Source organism: Asterias amurensis, chromosome 11 (genome assembly GCF_032118995.1).
Source record: "Asterias amurensis chromosome 11, ASM3211899v1".
In the NCBI taxonomy this organism is placed as follows: Eukaryota; Metazoa; Echinodermata; class Asteroidea; order Forcipulatida; family Asteriidae; genus Asterias; species Asterias amurensis.
Genome location: NC_092658.1, coordinates 12,276,123 through 12,295,427, shown reverse-complemented (window position 1 = coordinate 12,295,427; position 19,305 = coordinate 12,276,123). Strand labels below are relative to the sequence as shown.

At 39.9% G+C, this 19,305-nt stretch overlaps 2 protein-coding genes across 6 annotated transcripts in view; one reads left to right on the top strand and one right to left on the bottom strand.

Annotated features, from left to right (window-relative positions):
- The window catches only part of LOC139943779 (CCR4-NOT transcription complex subunit 3-like), a 30,577-nt gene extending 29,247 nt beyond the window's left edge, over positions 1-1,330 (bottom strand). For all 3 annotated transcript variants that reach the window (XM_071940580.1, XM_071940582.1, XM_071940581.1), the window contains exon 1: positions 1,181-1,330. In XM_071940580.1, the coding sequence (XP_071796681.1) occupies positions 1,181-1,205 (25 nt within the window). In that variant the 5' untranslated portion in view covers positions 1,206-1,330. The remainder of the gene's footprint in view (positions 1-1,180) is intronic.
- LOC139943778 (centrosomal protein of 131 kDa-like) lies at positions 1,130-18,308 on the top strand. Of its 3 annotated transcripts, XM_071940578.1 has the most exons (22): positions 1,130-1,264; positions 1,745-2,036; positions 2,803-3,075; positions 3,452-3,512; positions 4,307-4,394; positions 5,593-5,704; positions 6,317-7,006; positions 7,559-7,849; positions 8,387-8,555; positions 9,159-9,372; positions 9,772-9,841; positions 10,173-10,352; positions 10,598-10,723; positions 11,067-11,173; positions 11,548-11,644; positions 12,184-12,401; positions 12,740-12,965; positions 13,406-13,480; positions 13,720-13,868; positions 14,176-14,347; positions 15,242-15,438; positions 16,006-18,308. In XM_071940578.1, the coding sequence occupies exons 3-22, from the start codon at positions 2,830-2,832 to the stop codon at positions 16,136-16,138; spliced, it is 3,621 nt and encodes a 1,206-aa protein (XP_071796679.1). In that variant the 5' UTR covers positions 1,130-1,264; positions 1,745-2,036; positions 2,803-2,829; the 3' UTR covers positions 16,139-18,308. The 3 variants fall into 3 exon arrangements, with proteins under 3 accessions (XP_071796679.1, XP_071796680.1, XP_071796678.1); XM_071940579.1 differs by lacking the exon at positions 1,130-1,264 and having other exon boundaries at positions 1,619-2,036; positions 2,820-3,075; XM_071940577.1 differs by lacking the exon at positions 1,130-1,264 and having other exon boundaries at positions 1,619-2,036.
- The last annotated feature ends 997 nt before the right edge of the window (positions 18,309-19,305 follow it).

Genomic DNA, 19,305 nt, shown 5'->3' with positions numbered 1-19,305 from the left:
CCAAATGCAAGGTGGCACACCCAACAGACTTGCATAGCAAATTCTAATTGTTTACGTAGTTCTGAGCTGAGAACAATGGATTACCAGTCTGCTGTCACCTAGTTTACCAAAAGTCTCACACATCACTACTGCAGTCAACCCATTCACTTCCTAATCCATCATCCGCGTCGGTAAACATCATGGAGCCATCGATGCTTATCAAGTGCTTGTCAGATCCATAAGTTTTCATAAAATGATAAAAAAAACGACCACCAAATTCTCAAGTTAATATGCTATCCACAAATCAGAGCCCTCCGGTAAGTGCAAGAAGGGGGGGGGGGGGGGGTATTGTAGAATTATTTCACCTCATTGGGAGACGTAGTGCCAAGAAATAGAGGGAGTCAAGCGTATTGGAACTACCTATGGGGCTAGAGAAGTTCTGCTTTGTTCTTCAATCTTACAAGTTACAAACAACAGACAATATTTCTTTATTATAACCAGTGAATGAGTTCACTTCCTACACGAACAGAAATGTGTGTACTTTTAATGTCAAGTAAGGGTTTTAACTTCCTGGGATACTATTATGATATAGTAAATATTATTTATTAACTAACATAAGGGATGTCAGACAACTTGTCCGTCTGATAACTCAACAATTCGGACAACTCGATGGTTGAGACAGCTCAACTGTTCGGACAACTCGACGGTTCAGACAACTCGACTTTGACTTGAGACCACTCGACGGATGGCCAAGACAAGTCGACGGTTGGACCTCCATTACCGACATGTTAACACAAATTTCCTGTAATTTCTCACCCTAACCCAACCCTTACCTTACCCTACCCTAAATCTCTTTTAGCAAGTAAAAATAAATTTAATTTTGAAAAGTAAATAAAATTTGCAGTGAGGAAAAACTGACAAAAAAAGAGCTCAACAATTCAGTTTTTTAAAACAATTTTGCACATTTTAAATTATACACCTCCTACCTATACAATTTAAACATCATTTAACTCAGGTCCTACAGGTAAATGCAATTTTAATAAGTAAAAAACAAAACACAATTTTCATATTTAATAAATCACATTCACAGTCACAACAGAGACCCGCAGTGCGCCCTCTTCCTTTAATTTTGTTCACGAACGTTGACGAATATTTTTCAATTTGACCAATTTTAAACCCCACTATCAGCAAATATTCTCACCTTGTAACTTCCTTTTATCACCCATTGTGTTACACCAGCCTCAGTGTGACAGTTCTGGCCATTAATGTGGTATTCTGGGCGCAGGTTGAGGTCTTTCAATGAAGTTTATATGTCTGTTTTTCTGCGGTTTTACATCGGGGGTTCATTACAGCAAAGATGGCGGCGGACCGTATCACTCACGATTTCAATCAAATTTACATCAAAAAAGTAGTTCTAAATAACAAGATGTACTCTAAGTATAATATAAACTGCTCTTTAAGGCTCGAATTAGTACACATCTTATTCTTAAATTTGTAATAATTTACATTTGTCTATGTTTGCATTCCTTATTCCCTTATTAAAAATGCAATTTTGTTAACGCGTATGGATATACTAACCCGTGCATAATGCATGCTTTATGTGGGAATCCCAGGATGGTCACTGCACTTTTATTTTTAATAATGAAATGAAAGAAATTTAGAGACCTGTAAAAACAATCTCTCTCAACAAAGAATTTACAAAATAATACATCTCACTCATTTGTTTCATGACAACATTGTATCACCTTAATTTATTAAATGTCAGACGTATGTAAACTTGGAGCATTTTTTGAGGTCACGATCAGCAGAGACAAGTGCGTTTATTGACGCAAGGGCTGATGGGATATATTTTGGTTACCTCCGTTCGAAGTTCAGCGAGCTGCTAATAAAAAATGGACATGCCATTGGATTGTGCAGTAAGACGAAAGCAAAACATTTAAGATTTTCTGTTTTTGCATCGATGCGTGTCAACGATGGCAATGTAAATTAATCAACTGGAATCAGAATCGGCGTGTCCTCGTGGAGTCATCTTCAGATCAGAAATCGGGCCTTGAAATGTAAGAAAATCCGACATTATAAAATAATTTTAAAATATTTGTTTTGATTTTGAAATTAAAAACATTGTTTTGTTTATAAATCAATCATGCATGAACTGAGAGAAAAATATGATGTCTATCGCATCGGTACTGTTTCCACTGGATATACTTTTATATTCATAATTAGGCCTTTCTTTTAACTTATTAAAGTTAAAGTTACCATGTTTATTGCTATCCAATCAAGGGATGTGGGGATCTCTCTTGTTGTGTGTGTGTGTCTTGGCCTAGTAGTTTTCGGGTTAGGCTTACCAATTCCTATTGGTAGGGGAGGGCCTATGCTATGGTAGAAACAAATAACAAGGTTCATTTCGCTATCAATCGTCTCCACGGTAGAAACAATAGGTTATCATGTGAAAATTCTATTCTTTGATTGAGTCAATTTGAAACAATTTAGTGGAACGGGACCTAGAAATTCTACTTTAGTAGAACATAGTTCTACCTAGGATCTAGCATGTCTAGGACTCCTCAACAAATTTAATTCTAAAAAGTAGGTGGAATAGTGTGTTGATCAACCCAATCCATACTTCTCCCTTCTTCCTTGATAACCCTGGTTTGTTTACCTGAATGAGAAATTGTAAAAAACTTTTTGTAAAAATGAGTGAAAAAGTGGTGGCGCCATACGGAAAGTTATCCTTCTGAAATCACCATTGTAATAACCTTTTTAAATGTTATTATTGAAGATATTGTGTTTATTAACTGTGAATTGGTGTTCTTATTTCACTGTCAGTGTTAGTGCTAAAACAGAGTTACCAAAATGGACCTTAGCCTGACTGGATCCCAGATTTCCTCGATCAAAAGACCCAGCTCAGCAGGAAGCAGACCAGGGTCAAGCAGTGGAGGCCGCCAGGGTACCAGTGGAGGTCGTACCACACCAAAGACATCCAATCAGGTGCGGACCAGCAGTAGCCAGAGCAGCGTGGTTACCGGTGGGAGTCATGGGTCATCGGCAAGGAAACCCAGCCCAGGGAGAAGCCGACCAGAAAGGACAAACTCAACAAGTGTAAGGTTTTGTCTGGGAGACAAAGGTCAAGGTTGAAGGAGGGACATCAATGATTTCCCCATAACCACCATTAGAGCCCAATTTTATGGCTTCGCTAACCACTAAATTCAGGGCCCAGTTTCATAAAGGTTTTAAGCACAACAATGCGCTAAACACAGAAAATCAGGCTTAGCAGCAGAAACAGGATATCTGGAAAAAATTCCATGAAGTTTACATTGTTGCATCTGGTGCCCCACTAAGATTTTGCTTAATACAAAGAAGTTTGCTAAGCAGTATTTTGGGCAGATTATTGTGAATTGTTTTTTTAAGTGCTTTCTAATTTCTCACATAGACAAACATGTTTTTCATATTTTGTTTTGTTTATTTAATATTGTAGGGAGTAACCAACGGGCTTGCAATAAACTCCTCATCTTTGTCAAATGGACGACACAAAAGAGGTAAGTAAAATTGAAAAACCATCCTCTATGAAATCCTGTTGTGAATGCATCTGCACCGTACACTGGTATTACTATTCATTCTGTGCACAATTGCAGGCATATACCAGCGCAGAACTCCACTCTGTATCTGCTCTGGCTTCCCTTTGTTGCTAACAGAAAACGCTCCGTGACTATGTACGACAATCAAGGGTTTTATGCTTGATGGTCAAGTCACATTGTAAAGAAGGTACAATAGATGACAAATCTGGATTGTGTTGAGTGTAAATAAATGCAATTCATGGTAATTTTTTCTCTCTTTTCTCTTAGATTTGGTTCAACAACAAAAACATTTGTTGTACCAATTTGCCCCCCCCCCCAAAAAAAAGGGAACTGAATAACCCTCCTACTATCTGATCAATTAACATCATACAATGTGGTTTTGATTGATATAGGTGGACTATGCAAATCTGCAATAAAATCATAGCACTCTCTGGATACACAATACACACAAACTAGTTCTCTGCACCATGGGTGTCACCTTACACAACCCAATCAGTTGAGTGGTTTTAAATGGTTGGTTAACTCACTGGTTCATATAAATGTTACTTTAGGGACCTATTAGACGAATACGCTTTTTGAAATTGTGCGTGAGTGGATCAAAGAAATAACTGCGAAACACAATTCGGTTTAAAGTTAAAATAATGAAGCAAACATTTTAAAACATTGATTACTATGATTTGAATGGCCCTTAAAAATGTGATCCATCAAATGTATTGGGTACTGAAACAGTATATGATATGCTTTGTGTTAATTAGCCTCGAGTCATAACGCTGAGTTGAGTCATCGCAGTAATGCTAGTGAAGACAGTAGTAGAGCGTCAGCACGTAGCAGGGAAGCTCCAAGGTAAAGCGGCTATTAGGGTCTGCTGTCAATTTCACTATACTCTTCCTAACTTAGGATTAATCTTAGGACTTAGGACGAGTTAAGTTCTGTATCCATATACGTTAGGACTCATTGAACCCATCCTAAGTTCCTTACTCGAGATAAGATTAATCCTAGCTTCGTGAAATTGGCTGCAGTGCAGGTCACACAAGGGAATTTAAAGGCAACCAGTTCCAGGGAATCTCAGAAATGGCGTTCTCATTTGAATTTTAACATATTTTTCTTGGGGATCGTAAAACATCGTTTAAAAAATTTCCCATGTGTTACCAAATTGTCCAGTAGCTAGCACTGCAGTTGGTTGCCTCTAAGTTGCCTGTAAAAGTGTGCTTTAGAATCACCCATAGGTTTTAAGCTCGGTTCATACTTCCTGCAAATTTGCAACGAAATTCTCACTGAGTTGAGTTGTTCTCAACTCTCTTGCGAATATCGCAGCGAAAGAGGAGTTGTGACGTCAAATTCACATCAAATTCGAGTCGCATTCGCAGGAAGTATGAACCTGGCTTTAGTCTCAATTCTAGCTGCCACCATTTTATGCCCTGATCATTGCAAGATGTTTTGAAGGGTTTTTAATTCTAATCTTCTCCTGCAAAATTCTCTCCAGGAACTGTCTGACTTTGTAGGATATTTATTTCACATAATGGGAAAGCTCCATCAGAGAATTTCTGAGTTGGGCCACAAAATGATGAGCAATTAATCTGACTGGGGCAATCCTACTGGTTTGTGCATGATCCAATTAAATCCACTGTTTGGAAAAGGAATTACATGGAGATAACAGGTGTGAGTTGCCAGAGGAGAATGATGTTTTAGTCTGGCCTCTTTCTTTAATGAAGCTTTCTTGTAATGTGCTTCATCTGTTAATTCTTGCTGAGAAGCCATGGATTCTCAGAAAAACCAACTTATTCAATGTACTAGCCAAGTACCTAATGGAGGTAAGACAAAGAAGGAAGTTTTAGGGTTACATGGGGATGAAAAACCCTAGATAATTATATCAGGGATCACCCACACAATCAGGTAGGGAGTGCAAACCCAATCCAAGTAGTGGGATTCGAATAGGGATCTAAGAGGAGGAAGACGAGGAACGAAACCACTCTGCCAACCCGACTGAGCAGTTTAAAACCAATTTTCCTCCTAAAAGATATTTTCTTTTTTGTCCATGCAGTAGTAGCGCGACAGATTTCCTGGCCCTATTTGACAGCGGCCATCAGCCCGTCATCAAAAACCGATCCAGTAAACCCAAGAAGGCGTCAACTCGTAATCACTGGACTGAACCGGTGAGTTCTTTATCTTTCAAATAATTTGAATTTGTATTCTTCATGCTTTGCCCAAATACTTTCCCCCGTTTTTTCCTGAATATTGGAGGGCAGTTGCCCCGCCCTAGAGCTGTGTATTGAAAGAGCTGTGTAATAAAAGGGACCACTTTTCTTTGGTTCAAGTAGTTGCTGGGCACCATTTTAGGTCCAAATGCAGCACATCCCAATAGTCTGGCATCCTGTTTGCCCATACGTTTTTTTCATAATACAAAATGGCTTCATTTTGCAAGTTGTTGGACAACTCTCTCATTATACGACTGTGCCCTGCCCCCCTGGGTCGTACGCCGTTAACAATCACGTCTTCTGATCCAGTCCTTCCCCAAGATTTGATTTCTCTTGTACCTGATCATTTGAATCTTTAGGAAGTTTTTCGGATGTTGAGGTGGCTGCATTTGTATGGAATTTTGGTCTGTTTTTTTTGTATAATTTTTATTGTTTGCTATTTGTTGAAATTTAATGGAGTGTACATGTATGTGTAATTTGTGCCTACGAACATCCTTATATGGAGATGACGCACAAGAAATTCAATAAATTGTTTTTATTATTAATTATAAATTCTTTTTCATTTTACAGCCATCAGGAAGAGCCTTTGCTATCCCTTCAAGTGCAAGGAGCAGCAGCACCATCGACTCTTACACTCTCAACAGTGGACGGCATGACACTTCCCGAGAAACACCCCGGGGCGCCCCCGCTCTACAACTCAACGCACACACCACGCTCCTGTCCAAACAGGAAAACCAAAAAACCTCTCCCCAGTCTGTGGACGCAATGCACTTGCTGAAAAACTCCATGAATACCAACAATACAAATTTAGACTCTACTCCGCCGGCAGCGGCCGGGGATGCCCAGCTGGTCAGCAGCTCCGAGAAGAATTTCAGAGCCTCCAGCCCTCGGAAAACAAGTAACACCACGAGTAAGCGGTTAGCACTTTCAACCCCCCGAGAAAATGACTCGAGAAACAGTGCTAGGTCTCCAAGACGAGACCAGGTTCTGCTCTCGCCAACGCATCCTGTTGCTGAGACTTATATAGAATCCGTTAACGAAGCAGCGGGTAAAATCCAGAGGTGGTATCGGACAAATGTTTCAAAGAGGCAGAGGGACGGCGAGGAGGAGATCAGGAAGATCTTAAATCAGAAGAGACGAGAGAGGGAGGAGCTGCTCCAACAGCAGCAGAAGGAGGAGGAAGCCGAGGTACGGCGAGAGGGGGATAAGAAGAGGAGTAGAGAGGAGAAGGCGAGGTTGGCGAGACATGCTGCGATAGAGGTGGGTTTATGAAGAGATAGGCCTACTCTCCTGTGGTGTGTCCTGGCCGAGCGGATAAGAACACTGGCCTCAAGCTCTGGTGTTACTGATCAGCAGAGTGTGGGTTTGAGTCCCGGTCGTGACACTTACCTTAAGAAAGGCAGTTAACCATTATTGGTGTGACCTTTGAATAGGACATAAAGCCTTTGGTCCCGTCTGTTGTGTAACCCAGTGCACTTATTAAGTAGAGAAGGGGTCTGCCTCAATGTTCTGGGTTTGATTGGCTGCATATTGCAGCACAGCACCTGCTATAAAGGAAGAGACCTCATACTTCAAAACAGAGCTCAACATTCTTGACAGAAAAAATACTGAGCGCTTTGATGCGCCCATTGGGATGTGATAAAGCGCTAAAGGCCTATAAGAACCAAGTATTATTATAATTAAAGTTATTATTAGTTTGATTCCACTGGTTTGGCCAATGCTTGTAACAGAAGCTCATATCGACATACTTCTCAGAAAAGACCAGCAAGAGTTTGGGAAAAATTATAATGCAGGTCTTCGTTATCTTTACAGGAGCTTCAGAGGAAACGAGAGGAGAAGGCGAAAGACATCCGTGAGAAAGCAGAAGAGGAGATCCGATACCTTCAAGCTAGCGGCAAGGTCTCCAAGAAGCCTGCTCCAAAGCCTAGACCACGAAGCTCTAGCAACTCCAGCAAGAAACAGCGAGGGGAATCTGTGAAGCCTCCTCCTGAGCAGGAGACAAGCAGTAGGACTCCAGATGAAATGATGGGGGCTGTTGGAGGAAGTGTTCCACGACCGGCCACTGCTAGTAGTGTTGGCAGAAAGGTGGATGAAATATTTGATGTGAGTTTGGTTGAATTTTGAATATTAAATTTTTATATTAAATTTTCATTTTTAGTGTTTGGTACTCGTATTCTGTGTACTGCTGGAATAGATGTTTGTTTTTCTTATCACCTGGAATATCTAGTGAACTTAGGTTTCTAGAAATAGTTGACGCTTTGGAACTATTTTTCGGGGCAAGATCAACAACCAAAATTAATCTAGAAATACAAAAGCTAACCCTGTGTGGGAAACTTGTTGGAAAGTTATTAAAAGATTTAATAGATGTTAAGTTTGCAATTGAGATCAGGAATATAAATTGTCGTTACTCTTACACAGATACATGTGTATAAAACCTGCTCCTGACTTTCCGGAGTTCTGTGAAAAAGAAAAAACTCAGGAAAATCACTTGGTCTATCAAGCACAGTGTAACTGGTACTTCCCCAGAGTTCAATTAAAAAAAAAAATGGCAAATCACTCGATTGGGATTCAAATCCTGATTAAAAGATGTCAATAAACAGCAAATCCGAAAGTTTTTTCTTTATAACCTTCATCCAATAGGAAATGTCAACACATAGAACCCAACAAACTGAGGATGAACCATCAGGAACACCAAGTGTAGCTGCCACTAAGACCACCCTTACTGATCTCTTAGATACTCTAAAGCTACTTGAAGAACCGGTCAAAGTCCCTAGCCCTTCGGATAACAAGAAGAAAGGACCAGCATGGTGTAAGAGTTTTATTTTTATTTTGACTGCTTAATATTTTAGCTGATTTCTTAAAACAAGCATTTTTCAAGCAGTATGAATAAGGGGGAAGAAACCTAATCCTTGATGAATTCCAAAATTTGAATTCAGTTTCAGTTCAAGTCAACATTTATTTCATACTAATCTTCTCAAAATATAACATTACATACAATCCTAGTGGACATTGTGCAGTTTCCCAGATACATCACATTATAAAGAAGAACCTCTGAAGTTTTGTGGATATTTGTGTCGGTATTCCTCACAGGCAGTGACACCCTAAGCCACATGTTCACGCCTCATTAACTTTTGATCAGATAAGAAGGATCTGTTCATTCCCGAATCAATGAGTAACAACCCAGCCGAGTTGTCATAATATGCATGCTCTGGTCTGCTCCTAATGAGTGATTCACGTAATGTGACAGTGTGGAAGTACACTGTAAAATCAACCGATGGCAGCAAATGAAATGGCTGTTAAATGTGCCCATTCCTGGCCAAACATTTGAAAGAGTAGATAATGGACTCGAAAGAAGAAACTGTACAATCATACCACTGACTTGTATACCTTTTACCTCCTCCTTGACTTCTAGTGGACATCCTTGATGACAGAGAAGAAGATGATGATGAAGATGCTCCAGCTCTGTCACATCGTCTGGCTGCAGAGAGACGGGAGGTGTACCTCTCGGCAGAGAACATCCAACAGATCTCTGCCAAACCCAAACCGAAACCAGCCGGACCGAAACCATCAGAGGGTGGACCTAAAGTTGGGTCCCAGCACGCTCTATTGACTGAGGATAAACTCATGTAAGATTGAAGGCAAAATTTAGTTCTTTTGAGTTATAGCAAATAAAAAAGCAAGTGAATTCTGTGGTTCTGTTTGGAAGACAATAATATTGTAGCTTCAGTGCAAAAACTTATTAGATTTTGCAAAATTTTGAATCCTGACAAAGATTCTCCTTGTAAAAATGTTGTACATCGGTGCGTGTTTTGATGCAACATTTTGACAATTTTAAGCCAAAATAAAGATCCCTCAAGCACTACTAAAGCAGCATCACCACCAGCAGACAAACTTTCTCCTGAAGACGAGCAAAGTATACCGAACTAGCACTTTTCAGAGCCAACACTCCCACAATAGATTTAATACATGGATGTACCCAAAAGTTTACTCATTAGTCATAGTTGATTCTTATTTTGAAATTTCAGGAGCATCATGTCATTCCTTGATGAGGTGGACCAAGCAGATAAGGAGGAGATTGTCAGCCAAGTCATGCAGGTCAGTCAAACAGTCAAGTCCGTTTCTTCGGAAATTGTCTTGTCTAGATGTGGGCAGAGTGCGGGTTCCAGTCTCGGTCTTGACACTTGTGTCCATTATCGCTTTGTCCTTTGGATGGGATGTTTTGTAAGCCATGTAAAAGAACCCAGTGCACTTTATAGCGTTGAGAGAAGGGGTACGCCCTGGTGTGTAGGCGACGCGACGTTTACTTGTAAAACCTATTGCCCACCAAAGTGGTGAGCATGGCACAGTCACAGTCACCGCGTGTGACGTGAGTGCAAGGGGTCAATAAGAACCTAGTATTATCATGATTATTATTACTATTTATCAGTTTCAAGATCCTGAAGCCTCAGTCGTCGGTCAGTCCGTTCTGAACGTACCCTCAGCGGCTGAGCTACAGAAACTTGAGCAGGCATCAGCAGCAGCTTCTGAAGTAACGAACACCGTCTTGTCTCAACGGTTACAGCTGGATGAGAAAGACCGATCTGTCAAGATGCTACAGAAAGCGTTGGTAAGTGTGGATGACCAGGGCCCAAGTTTATAGAGCTGCTTAAGTGCAAAAAGTAGCTAAACACAACATCATGTTTACCAGAATAAGTTACCAGTTTAACTATAATGTTACATGTACAATTTGTGACTGGTATCCTGCTCATTTTTGCTTAGCAGACAATTGTTGAGCTATATTGTTTGCTTAATACGTGCGCTATATAAGATTATTAAAATTAACCTGTGAGGGTGTCTTTGTTTCTGTTGCAGAATCAGCAGCGTGAGTTGACTGTCCGTCACGCTAAGGAGCAAGAGAAAGAAATGAAGAAGAGACTAGGATTACAGAAAGAGGAATATGAGAACACTGTCAAGAGACATCTCTCATTTATTGATCAGGTGGGTATAGTTATTGATAAGATGGGTATAGTTATTGATTAGATGGTATAGTCATTGATAAGATAGGTATAGTTATTGATTAGATGGGTATAGTTATTGATAAGATGGGTATATAGTTATTGATAAGATGGGTATATAGTTATTGATAAGATGGGTATGTTTATTGATAAGATGGGTATATTTATTGATAAGATGGGTATAGTTATTGATCACATGGGTATAGTTATTGACCAAGTGGGTATCATTTTTGATTAATTGGGTATATTTTTATTATTTATTTTAAATCTAGTTAGTAGTATGGAACTAACAAATGTTACTTTGTGTTTTTGATTGATGACAAAAGCTGATTGACGACAAGAAATCACTCAGTGAGAAATATGACACAGTGGTTCGGGACTTGAAGCAAGTGGACAAGAAATATTCTACAAAAATCAAAACAATGGAAGATACGTAAGTATTGACACTCAGGCTGGTATGCTTCATTCTTAAAAGGGCAAAGGGCATCAAGGAATTTTTGCTTTGGTAAGGGGCATAACCCCCAAACCCAGAATCATATGATTCAGACTTTGCTTCGAGCCCAACTCTTTTATTTTGACTTTGAGTCGATTCTCAATGGCAAATGTCCCAAACTTTGACTCGCCAGTATGGACATGGACTCCATGTGTCTGACTCATGACTCGAAATTTGACTTGACCCAAAGAGTCAGACTCAACATTGAGAACTCAGACTTGAATCTGAGGATTGAGGAATTAAATGCAAGTCTGCCCAAGACTACCCTCTGTCTATGACACTTTGACAGTAAACGTGTTTGTGTTTTTTGGCAGACATAACTCAGAGTTGCAGAAAGTGAAAGACGTCCAAGCAGCTGCAGAGAAGATAAGGCGGGAAAAATGGATTGATGAGAAGACTAAGAAAATCAAGGTAAAAAAGTCACAAAAAGCATCTCTGGATGTTGTGATAGTTCTGAAAAGAACCAGCTGTATTTGGTTGAACAAAGATAAATTGACTCGAGGGGGGACTTGAACCTGCAACATGCTTGGGCTACCAACTGGGCAATTTGTCATTAAAAAATGAATGAATAAAATAAACACTGGTCTTTGAAAAATTACCAATGTTGGCTGTGTGATGTAATGATTTGGTTTGTAATTTGTTGTTACTCTTACATACACCGACAAGTTTAAAGCACTGTTCAGTACTTTCTCAAGTTCTGTGAAGAAAAAAAAACACAGAAAAATCACTCGGGGTGGGATTCGAACCAATGACCTTTGCATTGCTAGAGCAGATGTCTTACCACTAGACCACCTAGCTAGCTTGGTGGTAAAAGATGTGTGTTAGCAGCGGGTACCGCCGTGATTTAATAGTTGTATTTTTCATTATTTTGGGACCATTTGGTTGTTTTGCATTAACAGCCAGCCTTTAGGAAGGAGAAGTAAATAGATTTGTCTCCTCTGCCGTTTCAGGAAATTACGGTCAAGGGTCTAGAGCCTGAGATTCAGCGGCTTATTGCCAGCCACAAGGGTGAGATTAAGAAGATCAAAGCCATCCATGAGGCTGAGTTACTACAGTCAGAGGAGAGGGCTGGAGGGAAGTATGTACGACACATTGAGGAGCTAAGAGATCAGCTGGCTGAAGAGAAAGAAGCGGCCTGTGCACGGGAACGAGATCTTGCAAAGACAAGGTGGGAAAGAAATACTAAAATGCTATATTCAATACCAAGAAATATTTGAGGCACTTGAAATGCATTTCAAAAATAGGGGTGAGAGTAAATGTTGACATAAAAAGGCTGAAACTGGAATCCAGATCTAAGGAGGTATGTTTAAATGATGCATAAATCATGGAGTTATAGATTCCAAGGAGCAACTGGGAACAGTATTCAAAGATTGAACACAGGTGTGCATAAGTAATATTATTACAAAAAATGTCAAGCCCCGCAAGGTTTAATGAGATAGAATTAAAAGAAGATGGAGTTTTGAGGAAATTTGTAAAGTTTGTGAAATTCATGTCTCTATCTTGCAGATATGAGAAGCAACTTGAGCAGGAGGAGGCAGCTTATCAGCAGCAGAGGAGACGACTCTATGCAGACATACAAGAGGAGAAAGAAAGACTGGCTGATCAGGCCAAGAGACAACGGCAAGAGATGGATAGGCTGACACTACAGATGGAAGATAATAACCGCAAAGGACTGGGAGCCATGAAGGAAGAGTTTGAACAGGCTAGGGATGAGCAAGAACGAAGACACAGGGTGGGTACATGAACAAAGGCAAAGGGTGTATGTAGGAACAAAGGCAAAGGGTGGGTACAGAAACGAAGGCACTTGGTGGGTGGGTACAGGGGGGAAGGCACAGGATGGGTACATGAATGAAGGCACAGGGTTGGTGCTGGAACAAAGGCACAGGGTGGGTACAGAAATGAGAGTACTGGTTGGGTGGGTACAGGAATTAAGGCACAGGGTGGGTACAGAAACGAAGGTACTGGATACGTGGGTACAGGAACAAAGGCATAGGATGGGTACAGGAACAAAGGCACAGGGTGGGTACAGGAACAAAGGCACAGGGTGGGTACAGGGGGAAGCCAGTGAAGGTGATCAGTGAAGGAATTATTTTTGAACTGACCAAGACAGAGAAAGAATACTGGTGACTTTCATGCCTTATACATTAGCCCTTTACTTGTTTGTATTTTCAGGCTGAGGTTCGAGAGCTCGAGGAGAGACTGAAGATTGAAAAAGAAGCCTGGGAAGAAAATTACATGAAGAAACAGGTACACATTTATTAATAACAAGTTTGCAAGCCAGCAAATAAATTGCTTAAAAGCAGCATTGGGCCCAGCACTTGAGAAAGACGATCAGAGCATACTGATCGAAACGTCGAGTTGAAACCAACAGTTCTTTTCAGAACCACCCCAACTCATATGGTGTTACTGCAAATCTTTCCATATGGTATTTCCACCATGCAAAGTTTCAAATCCTACTTGTCATTACTCGTTTTCTCTTATGCCAGGAAACCTGGCTGTTGTCCAAGGAGCGTGAGTTGAAGGAACACGTCCGTAAGGACCGAGATAAGGAGATTGAGCTGGTGATTACCAGACTTGAAGATGATGCGGCTACGGCTAGAGAAGAATGCGAGAGAGCTGCAGAAAACAGGGTCAAGTAAGTTCTAGAGAGTTCTTGCAGCCGATTCATGAAACGCTGAGATTAATCGAGTTAGGACAAGTAACTAGTCCTAACTTAGGATTAGTCTTAAGGTTTATATGTTACAGTGCAAGGCTGGAACTCGTCCTAAGTCCTAAGATTAATTCTTAGTTAGGAAGAGTTGGGTGAAATCGACGTTGGATTGTTCTTTGGGTCAAAATATAACTTCTCAATATTTAATTGTTTGTTACAGTGACACGAGGGTAGTTAGTGAAGTTGTGTTATATGCTTTACAAATGTCTGTATTATTGTTATTATTATAAAGGAGGATACGTGATAAATACGAGGCTGAGCTGAGAGAGATTGAACTCTCGGAGAGAAACACTCAAGACAGATATAATGATATGAAGGCAAGACTCGCTGACGTTGAAGGAGAGACCATCAGACTGAAGGGACTGATGAAACAGAAAGAGCAAGAAGTGCAAGACGTCAAGAAGGTTAGAGTTACTCAAAGTCTGACCCTCAGGTCTCGAGATTATAACAGATGTGCGTAAATAATACAGGCCTCCAAATAACCCACGGCACCCACAGCAGTTGCCATGGTGCCATGTGATTTTGCTGTGTACCCTTTGCAAAGTTCCAACACAAATTAACATTTCCTCATAGTGTGCCCCTTACCACTAAGGAAATTGCTGTTCCCGTTCAAGGCCTGAATAATAATACCAATAGTAATTTTCTTGTAATAAATATAGCGCTTTATGACACCCGAGTGCACCTGAAAGTGCTACAAGGTATGCAGAGCTAGGTTTGAAATATAAGACATACATGTATGCAGCAAGCACCTTGTCTTAAAACTGTTAGTGTACTGGGTTCTTTTACATGCATTGCACAAAACACAGGACCTGTCTGTCCAAGCTGTCTGTCCAATCTGAAGGAGGAAGAAATATTGGTTGTGAGTCTTGATTAAGTGTCATGACCAGGTCTAAAAACAGACTACATATGTGGGCTTTACTTCACATCAATTGTTACCAAACTCAAAAACCCTTTCAAAAGGAACATGTATAAGCAACAACAAACAGGGGAACTGGTCTGAAGCGGGATTCAAACTGGGTCCACAGAGGTCAAAGACAGATATAATGATATGAAGGCAAGACTCGCTGATGTAGAAGGAGAGACCATCAGGCTGAAGGGACTGATGAAACAGAAAGAACTGGGTCCACAGAGGTTAACGGCAGGGCAGAAACTGCTAAGCTTACCTAAACCCCCATACTGACAATTCATCATGCAATGACTTTTGTATCTTTGTGAAAAAGAGCTCAGGGTGTCACATATTCCACTTAACAAACTCATGGCTCACCAAAAATGGAACAATTTCAAAAATTTGTTTGCAGATATGTGACCGTCTAACCAATGAGCGCAACAATGTTCAGGACGTGATTAGGCAGGAGTTTGCCGATCGACTCGTAGCGACCGAAGAAGAAAACAAGAGGTTGAAGAATGAGATGTCGGAGATGAGGGCGCGCCATAAACTGGAGCTGTCTCGTATCAAAGAGAGCAAGGATGAAGAAATGGAAGAAGTGCATAAGAGGTGAGAAATAAGGGCTGATTCAGGCATTTAATAAGAGATGAGAGAAACTTAAAGAAGTAGCTTCAAAAAGTAACCAAAAAAAGAAACTGGAAAGAATAATCAGAAAAAGTAACTGCAAAAAGTAAACAAGTTTAAAGTTTACAAAAGGAAAAAAGGTAGTGTGAAAAAAAGAAAGTAATTAAGAGCGTTAGGGGGGTATGGGGTTGTCCTTACATGTACTTAGGACTGGTCCTTCCGAGTAATTAAAAGTAAAGGCTAGTCCTAGGTTAGAATGAGCAACTCTTCCTAACTCGAGATGAGATTAGTCTTATTATCTCTCTGTGTAATCATGGACCCACTGGAGAAGTCAACCCTCCTACTGTTTGACCATTCCATATCATGCACCATGGTTTTGAGTGATGGATAAACTATGCCAGCATGCAAAATTATATCATAGGTTTGTTAATATTCCATGTATATGGTTGATAACAAAACATGAGAACTTGGACTATTTGTCAGCTCTATCAATAACGTCTGCACAGTGAAAAAAAATCTACGCCATAACATTGTTCTGGTGATTTCTAACAGAGTCAAGCAAGCCATCGTCAAGAAGGAAGAAACAGTGAGCCAGTTGAAGCAACAACATGCAGCTGCCGTTAAGAGAGCAGACCATCTAGAGTCACTACTAGAACAGCAACGGAAACAGCTCATTAAGAAATGATCCAACAAGGCACAACACGCCAACCAAGGCATGTTTGACTCAACCAGGAACGCACAAGTGGATCACGATGCTAAATAAGCTTTGTGAAACATTCAACCAGGGAAATACATTTTTGCCAAAACGTATGCTGCCATATTGAAAAAGGTGTTTGATAGCATAAGTGTCTACGTCACAGAATAATCGTCGCTGCTCAATCATGGGTGATTTGTGTATGAACACTGTTTTGTTGGGTGATGCTTGTTCCACGACATTTGCACAATCTCATTTATAGTGACTCGAGTGTTAGTTTTCTGCTTGATCCTGACAGTTCTGTCGCAGCGCAAGCAAAACGCAGGTCGACCTGAGGTCCGCTTTAAATATTTTGAAAGGAGGTTTTTACTTTCTTAAGATCAGGTTTTGTTTTTCGGCTAAGGGGGACCCCGAATCCTCCCACAAGTCTTTCATTTGTCAAGTGCCGTCCGATGCATTGTTTATTACAAAACACAATACCATTTACCGCCCCTCAAATTCTCCATCTTGCCATGGGGAGTTGAGGACAAATACTTACCTATCCTCGCCTAATTAAATTTATACTATCGGTAATAATAAATGCTCAAAGCAGTGCAATTGGTAATATATAAACCTTAGCTACTTAATCTTATTTACAAAGTTCTGTTGCTACATTATTATGGAAGTAAGCAGGACTAGAGTCACAGGTGGCATGAGCATGGTGAGCCTGGTCACATATGGTATACGAGAGATGCTTTTTGGGATGGTAACCTTATTCTGTGCTAAATCTTGCATGTACTTACAGCTGTACAAGGGTCCGTCTTTTTTGTGCGAAAGACTTATTATAAGTTTGTGTTCACAACTTTGAAACCTAAAAAAGCTGGGCATTTTAGGTCGATAATTAAGACTGGTACACAACTCATGCTAAGCACTACATAATATCAGAAAAAACAAACAGGATTTTGATTGATTTAGGTAAGCACTATGATAGCATACATGTACCACAAAGTGGAAGGAATACCATCAGACTACATTTGTGGGATCAGTGCTTGAAGAAATAAAATGTGTTTTAAAAGTTTTTATATATTTATTCCATATACTTGTTCTTTGGTTTTTGTTTATGTCCCAATAGTCCACTAGAAAATGTCCCTTCATTTAGATTATAGAGTTAGTAACAGTGATGCCAAAATCAGATGTAATTAAATCACACTGTCATTTAATAAGTCCCAAAGTTTATCCGAAAGAACAAATATTTTAACTGTAACTATTTCACTGTCCAAACTGCTGCTGTTTTAATTGTATTATTGATCCGGTCTTTTTGCTTAATTTTCGTCTTTGATGCAATACTTGTTATTTATGGGCAGCCTGTTTATGGGAATGGTTAAATATGGGATTCTGAAAAATTATCACAAGCTTAGGTAGTTTTAACAGTTTGTGTAGACCTTATACATTGACAAAAATGAGCGAAGTACCAGTCACCAGTAGTTTACGTGACTTGGCTGGTAACCTGTTCTTGCTAAGCAGCTTTGTGGGAAAGGTAATATCTAAGTCCAGAAATATACAGGGAGGGACTAGTATGCAAGTTTATTTTTTGTTGTGTAACATTATTTTTACTTTATAGTACGACACATTTTATGTGGATACGGTGTGTGCATAGTGTCTATAATGCTGTGGTTATTGTACAGTATTCTTATATTTGTTAATTCACATGAGCTGATTAAAGTGTGTTGCATTAAGTCTTTGACACAACGTTTTTTTAAATTATCCATTTATACCCTTGGTAAAGAGAAGCAATTTTAGTAATGTATCTTGCTCAAGGACACAAGTGCCACGACTGGGATTTGAACCCACATCCTGATAACTTAATCACCAGAACTTGAATTCGAAGCTCTTAACCACTTAGCCATACACCCTAACAAACCACTCAAAAAGTCGAACAGTGGAAATGAACAATCAATGCGTATTCACTGAGCTATGCCCGTGCGCTTCATAGATGTACGTCACCATGATGATAATAAGAGCACTGGTCAAAATTTTGTTTATTTGTAAATATATTTAAATACGGATCCTTATCAGCTGTAAATATGAAAAGGTGTTTGTAGAATGGTAAACGGTAAATAACTTATAATTTGTAAATATCAGAGGTTGTGTTTCTGTCTGCAATAAAAGTTAAAAAACGAAACGCTGAAGTTGTCCTGTCAACATTTACTAGATTCTAAGACTTTGTATTTGTGATTTTTATTGATTGTTTTTTTTATTTTTTATATTTACTTCGGACAAATCTGAAGTGAAACAATTTCCAAAGCCGACTTTCTTAATTTTCAACGGACTTTTATTGCTGAACCACTGTTTACATTACTATGGTTATCACATAGCCACTATGTGGTATGGGAAAAAAGCGTGACCCTGCTGCGCTGCCGTCGAAGACAAAAATAAAAGCACAGCAGGGTGAGCTTAACTACTTATAGGCTTTAGCAATGCGTTCTTTCTATTGTTTCAAAAGGTCTTGACACAAGAACCTGATACCTCCGCTCTGAGACGTACATGTGAACGAGTCTTCTGAGACCTGGACTCGGCCGAGATCCATCCGAGGCCATGGGTCCCTACTGTGAGCAATACACATAATTGCTTCTCTACACCCATCAGTAAATAAGTACCTGCGGGGGAAAATGGTTCTTGTGATAGTGTTAGTTTGGTGTGCTACATACATGTACCTGGCAGCACAGGCTGTATACTCTCAAGGGAGCAAATATGGAACAAATGGCCAAGTGACCAACTCGATTTCACCAAACTCTTCCTGACTTAGGATTAATCTTAGGACTTAGGACAAGTTAAATTCCGTATCCGAAGACGTTATAGCACGCATTAAACCCATCCTAAGTTAGGACGGGTTGCGTACTCATCCTAACTTGAGATAGTTGGCTGCAGGGGTAATAATGTTCATGTGCAATGAACATCAACATTGGCAGATGTGTAACATGTGTATGTAAGCGTCCATTATTACTGTTTGGACACAAATCTCACTCTGTAAAGGAAGGGTATACATGTACCTTTGAGTATCACCCCAAAAAAGTAATGACCACAAAAAATTACTTGATAAGAAGCACTGGAGAGTACAGATGTTGATTTTGAGAAACGTCACAGAGAGGAATTGGAAAATATTCTGAGAAACGTTTCTT